At 43.1% G+C, this 6,996-nt stretch overlaps 1 protein-coding gene across 1 annotated transcript; it reads left to right on the top strand.

The window, feature by feature from the left end:
- The first annotated feature begins 5,336 nt into the window (after positions 1-5,336).
- On the top strand, positions 5,337-6,293 carry Or10j1 (olfactory receptor family 10 subfamily J member 1). Its single transcript, XM_005339416.3, has one exon. It carries the CDS (start codon positions 5,364-5,366, stop codon positions 6,291-6,293), a length of 930 nt encoding a protein of 309 aa, XP_005339473.3. The 5' UTR covers positions 5,337-5,363.
- The last annotated feature ends 703 nt before the right edge of the window (positions 6,294-6,996 follow it).

Raw genomic sequence — 6,996 nt, 5'->3', positions numbered from 1 at the left:
TTAGGTACCAGAAATCAGTCTGGACATTCAGAAATTGTATTTAATAGTATGCTTTTATCCCTTGAATATTTTGGTGCATCCTCTCTCCACTGAGGCAAATCACAAAGAAGAAAGGAGAAAAAGGAGTCCTAACTGGATCAAAGGCCAATGGGAATTGATAGGGCTCAGGATCTGTCAGATGACTAACCTATATATACCTATCCTCTAGGTATATACCTATACCTATCCTCTCTCCCTTTGTTATTGTTTACACTAACTCTTCCAAGAACTAATAACCTTGGGTAGGATGTACTTGAGCAGTATGATATTGTCTACAGAGCACAGGCTTTGGACCCAGAGAGACATGCATCCCAACCCTAGGTCTTCCATTATACACATATGTCCTAAGAAGAGTGACTTAAATTGCATGGCAATTTTTCTTCTAGCTGTACAGTAAGGCTGACAATATCAGCTTCATAGGGTTACTGTGAAGAGCCAGTAATGTCATGAAATAATATTTCCTAGTACATGGGACACAATGATGGTTGTTAATACCTCCTCCATACCCCCCACTCCCTGCAAACACACACACAAAGGTATTGCTCAAGATCCCTCTGAGGTCAACATTAAGCCATGCACTTAATGGAAGAGCCACAGTGTGTGTGTGTGTGTGTGTGTGTGTGTGTGTGTGTGTGTGTATTTGAAAGACCTTTATTTTTATTTATTTTTATGTGGTGCTGAGAATCAAACCCAGTGCCTCACACATGCCAGGCAAGTGCGCTTCCACTGAACCCCAGCCCCAGGCCCAAGCCCCAGTTTTAACAAGGTAGAGTGAGGGAATTCCCTCAGAACTTTCTAAATGGACTTCTCCTATGGTCCCTGATCCACATTCCATTGAAAGAAAACTCTTCTCTCATGGTCTTCTAAGAAATACTTCCTGGATACACCTGCCGTGTGTTAATAAACCACTCAGCCACCACCTGTCTGCATTTCTCCTCCTGATTCCCAACTCCTATGCTGTGCTCACTACAGCTTACCAAATAACTCTCATATTATTTCTTCTTCCCTACTATCTACCTCAGAGTCACTGCAAGGAGTCCCAGGATTCCTGCACATCATTCCTCTTCTGCAGATGAATGCATCCTTACAAAAGCATATGCAACTCTTTTCAAATGTAGCTTTAATTCGTTTGAAAGTACCAATTACTAAATCCATAACTTTCTTTTTCAGACTTTGGTTTGTTTTTTTCTATCAATAGGTATAAAAAGTACGACTGTTATTATTCAGCTATTATTGAGTTGAAGGTCCATATGAAATATTTTGAAACTAAAAAGGAGTTTTCACATGCAGAAAAGTTGGACACACCAGCTCTATTTTGCAGGAATAGAATGGGAGAGAGTGCAGAAGGGGACATGACTTTGGGAATGTCAGATCTGTTGTGAGTTCCCTTCAGGACCTCGAAAGCCTCCCATTCACAATTCCAAAGTTTTGGGAAGCTTTTACCTGGGATCCTAAAGCTAAATGATGTCATGAACAACCACTATAAGAACTACTGGAATCTGGTCCCCAAATAAAGCAATATGCAGAACCAGGAGAGGTTATATCAGGTTCCTTTAGTTGTTTTGCAAGTTTTGTTTCCATAAGCACCAAATCCCAATATATTTATAGCTGATGGCAAGGCTTCTCACACATCGCTCATGCGCAATTTGAAATGATACTGCCGACTTCATGGGGTCATTTGGAGGATTGAGACAAACTATATGTGAAAGTGTTCAATAAATTTAGTTGCTGTTGAAGCTAAATACCCTTCTTTTTCATCAGGCACCACATTTTTTATATCATCAACCCAGTTCCCCATTTCCAAGATCTTTCCAATTGCCCCAAAGCAATAACATTATAAAGCATTTGGCTGTTTTTCCCAGCCATACTCCTTTCTTGTTGAGATCCCATGGCTACCAATTTTATCTAATGATAGATCATTAATATAGAAATAATTTTTTGATGATCTGTTACAATAGGAAGCTATGTATATTTGCAAATAATCAGGGAGTTGGCATGAATGAACCTGCTAAGAATAGTTTATAAAATGATTGGTTCTTTGCTCTCTCTTGATCCACACATTGATTCAGGTACAAGCTCTATTGATTTCTTCAAATGTCTCTCACATCCATCCTTTCTCTCTGGGACGACTACCACCCCTCTAGATCAATCCCAATTATCTCTGTTACATCAGCCGCCTAGCCAGTTTCCCTGCCTCTTCTCACCAATCTCAAATCCATTTGCACACTGCTGCCAGATCAATCTACCAGATCTCAGTGCTGGCTATGTCTTTTTCAAGGAAGGAAGCAAAATCACTGGATAGATAGCAACAGGGCACAGGGTGACTGTGGTGTAGAAGTTCACTCCCTTAAGAGGCCAACTGCTAAGGAACCTTGAAGTCCAGGAACAGAAGGGACAAGGGAGAATCACTTAAGAGGTTCTTAAAAGTGGTAAGACCCAAATACTCTAAAATGCTTTGTAACCTGGTCTCCCTTTACTGATGCCATATCTTTCCCATAATCAGTCTGAGTCTAATCAAGAACTGACTACGGCCCTCCTGTCCGTTTATTATGATTTTCTATTACCCTCAACTAAACTGTGAGTTTCTTAAAGGGTTCATGCAGCATCTTTTTCATTTCTGCATGTCCAGCAACTTGGACAGGGTCTGGCAAACGCTAATTCCTTAAAGAATGGATGGGCACAGATAAGCACGTCGTGTTAAAGAAATTGCTAAGGAAGCAATTAAACTAACAACTCATGGGGAGTCTTCAATGGAAAGTAAATTTGGAGATGGGTCTTGAGAAACTAGTAGAAGTTTGCTAAGTGGAGGGAAAAAAAGAGAAGGCCGGGTAAAGAGAATAGTATTCAAAGGCTCATCTCTATTTCCTAACCCCAAAGAGAGAATCTCTGGGTCTAGACTGTACTTTCAATCCTGAATGACATTGGAAAGCACAAGCAATGTGAATGTCCTCTGTAAGACCCTGACTGTATTTGACTACTTTAACTCCAAAGTTAATTATAACGCATAGAATTCCTGCCTAGAAGTCCCAGGGCCTAAACATCCTGAGATCCAAGACAGTATGGCTGTAGGCTTGAGCTGCATAGATTTGTCACTATGGATTTCCAAGGCCCGTCTGAAACAAACAAAACACAAATGTGCTTATTCAAGTGAGTCAAACTCCAGCAAATTAGCCAGTTTTCTCAACTGCTTCTTTCCACTTGAAGCAAAAACTTGTAGGGTCTCAAAACACGAACCTGGCAATTGGGTAAATGAGCCGCACACATAATGAGGCCTCCAGGAACCTGCTGCCTGCATCCTCCCAACCCCAGGATGACTCTCAGCATGTCTTCAGGGAGTGCCTCCCAGAAGCCCAATTGCTGATCCTCAGAGAGCATCTTTCCTGGCTTCAAAGACCCTTCCACACAAGAATGCCTGATTCCCAAGCCTGACCACACTCCTATTAGAGTGTGTTTCTCCTCTGCCTGCCCAGCTCAGCCCCCTTCACAGTCCTCCTGCTCACCTGGCTCTTCCCGGTGCCTTCCCACTGTGACCGAGGGAGCCCTGCATTTCAATCTTTCCTCCTTGGTCTCCTCCAGCCAGCCGGCCCTCCTTTTGTGCTTCAGGACTGGGCAGAGTCACGTAAGTGCTCTTAAGAGAATGGGATGAAACAAAGTTTGTTCTTCGTGAGCTGACTTAGGATGTGTTCCTTTCCTTGATTTCCTCTGAAGAAGCAGAGGCTTTCAAAGGTAGAAGATGCTAATCATGTCATGGTAGCCATTCTTCTACCTCAAGACAGACTTCAGAGCAGATGACCCTCTAACCCAAGCATCTCTCGATAGGAACTCTAGGGGTGTCTGGGATAGGATAATTCTTCCTTGGGAAGGACCATCGCATGTATTGCAGGACATTTAGCATTACCGAATGTCAGTAGCCCCCATAACGATCACCATAACAGTCCTAGCTCTCCCCAGCATTCCAGATATCACTGAGAAGGTGGCAGACCACCCCCCAGCTGGACCACTGCCTAATTTTTGTTCAGAGGCCTCACAGACGATAAAATGTCGTGAGTCCATATATTTTAGTGTCAAGTGATTTTTCTCTTTTGGAAAATATTTCCTACTGCAGCTTTACTCTCTTTTAATATGCTTAGTGTAAATGATAAACAGCTGGTCATCAAATCCTGTTAAATAGATTTTTATAAACTTGAAGAAAGTCTCCGTGCCTCCTAACCTTCATCACTGATATGATTTACTTTATATAAAAAGTCACTTTCTGAATATGCATAAGCAAATCAGAATATAATTTAAATACTCTACAGGAGGTTACTGTTTAAGGAGACAAAAATGTGAAATATTACATAAATTGCACTGATCCCTATCTTTCAACAAAGTGATGTATTCTTATTGTAGCTATATATATATATATATATATATATATATATATTATATTCAGAAACTGCTTTTACTTTAGGTAAGGGATACTTGAATTTGCTGCATCTTTCCTGATAACAATTGTTTACCTCTGCAGAGTAGGTGTATGTCTACTCTCAAAGTTGTATTGGCTGTAAATTTGCTTTCCAGTTTAGGGAAGGTAAAGATGTAGCATAGTTTATAACATACGTGAATCAGGGCTGTGAACTGTCAGCAGACTTCCATCATTCAGACAGCAGTTGGGAGAGGTTGGTGATTGGTTAAGTTTTGTCTTTTTCTTCTTAAAAACAAGATGAGCCTTTCTGCATTTTCTTTGCCTCTACTTCCTAAAGGATGTGGATGTGCAAGAGGGATGACTCATAGTCTCAAAAGAAAAAACTCTCCGGTCCATCCCCAAAAGATTGTTTCCAAGCATCTAATTCATGCATAATCCTGAGTTAGTGTGATGTGAAAAGATGTAAGAGGTATTATAAAGTCTCTGTTTGTGTGAGAAGACACTGCAAGGATGGGGTATAAAATCATCCCAATAAACAGGAGAACATCTGAGTATCAAATGATTTTAGGGAGGACTGGAAATTTGCACTGATCTATGAAGAATGGAGAAGAATTATGTAAGTGGAGAAAAGGAGGAAGGCCTTCCACATGTGAGGGAGGAAGAGAAGGAGAGAAGTAGGAACGTGCACTTCTATGCCTTGAGAAAAGAGATCACCCAATTCTCAAATGTGTAGGAAATCAAAACAGATGAACACAGAGCAGAAAAAATATATATGTTCAGTAAATTCAGGGATTAACTTGAATCCACTATGAAATGTGTCCCCAGATGTATAGCTGAGAACTCAATTTCAGGAAGGTGCATAAACTCCTGAAACTATAGAACTTTTATTCTTCCACACTTCAGATTTTGTGACGACTTAATGAAGAGAGAAAACTACACGATCATCACTGAGTTTACTTTCCAAGGTTTCTCCAGTTTCCATGAGCACCAGATGACCCTTTTTGTGGTGTTCCTTAAACTCTACATCCTCACGCTAGCAGGCAATGTCATCATTGTGACCATCATCCGAATGGACCGTCATCTTCACACACCCATGTACTTCTTCCTAAGCATGCTGTCCACTTCAGAGACCGTCTACACATTGGTCATTCTCCCAAGGATGCTATCCAGTCTTGTGGGTAGGAGCCAGTCCATATCGTTGGCAGGTTGTGCCACACAGATGTTCTTTTTTGTAACCTTTGGGATCACTAACTGCTTCCTGCTCACGGCCATGGGATATGACCGCTATGTGGCCATCTGCAACCCCCTGAGATACACAATTATCATGAACAAGAGGGTGTGCTTGCAGCTGGTGGGGGGGGCCTGCAGCATTGGCCTAGTTGTAGCAGTGACACAGGTGTCAGCTGTGTTCCGACTGCCCTTCTGTGCCACCAAGGTAGCCCACTTCTTCTGTGACATCCGGCCCGTGATGAAGCTCTCCTGCATCGACATCACTGTCAACGAGATCCTGACTTTGATCATCAGTGTGCTGGTGCTAGTTGTACCTATGGGCCTGATCTTCATCTCCTATGTTCTCATCATCTCCACCATCCTAAAGATCGCCTCTGCAGAGGGCCGGAAGAAGGCCTTCGCCACCTGTGCCTCCCACCTCACAGTGGTCATCGTCCACTACGGCTGTGCCTCCATCGCCTACCTCAAGCCCAAGTCGGAGAACACCAGGGATGAGGACCAGCTGATCTCTGTGACCTACACGGTCATCACACCCCTGCTGAACCCCGTGGTCTACACCCTGAGGAACAAGGAGGTTAGGGATGCTCTGTACAGGGCTATCTGCAGGAAACACTCCTGACAATCTGTGAAGGGTTCTCCTGAGGCTCTTGACATCCACCCGAGGTAGGAACATGAGGGTTAGTGTCACATACACTTGACCTCTAGGGACCTGCTCCTGGAGCAGGGATCAAGAAAAACAGCAGCAGCGTGCAAGTGGAAATTTGGAAGCATTTAAATAAAGCCCCTGAATAAAGCACAGACCTGCTGTGGGGATAAATACATAAATAAAGACAAGATCCAAGGGAAGGAAAGGTCAGGAAGGAGGAGGGCTGAGGATCTTGAACCTTGGGGCTCCTTGTGAATCTCCACATAACAGAGGCAACAGAACAGAACCCAGGCCCACTTTAAGTTGTTTCCTACCGTCTTTTCCTTTCTGCTTAAGCTCATAGGGTTTCTCAAGTCCATGTTGGAACCCATTCAGACATGACATCTCAAGGAGTAAGTCACAGGGCAGGCAGGGAGGGTGGCCTCAGGATGGCCAAGCCTAGTGTAAATAGATTTCCCGTCCTAGCTGCTTTCATTCCTCTCAGATTCTAGCGTGGCTTATTAAAGCCGGTGACGAGGGACAGTTTCATTAGAGATTCTAGCCAATCCATCTCTCATCGCCCGTGATGTGATGATGGCCTTCTGAGGGCACATTCCAAGATCCTTCAGAGTCAGCTCAGCTGCCATTATTTCAGAAAGCATATCATGGGCAAGGCTGTGCTCTGCGTCCTGGGGAA

Source organism: Ictidomys tridecemlineatus, chromosome 11 (assembly GCF_052094955.1).
Source record: "Ictidomys tridecemlineatus isolate mIctTri1 chromosome 11, mIctTri1.hap1, whole genome shotgun sequence".
Classification (NCBI taxonomy): domain Eukaryota; kingdom Metazoa; phylum Chordata; class Mammalia; order Rodentia; family Sciuridae; genus Ictidomys; species Ictidomys tridecemlineatus.
The sequence above is the reverse complement of the archived record's forward strand: the minus strand, read 5'-3'. Positions and strand labels throughout refer to the sequence as shown.

Excerpts from the sequence above, each read along its gene's own strand:
- Or10j1 (XM_005339416.3), top strand. The coding sequence starts at position 5,364 with ATGAAGAGAGAAAACTACACGATCATCACTGAGTTTACTTTCCAAGGT.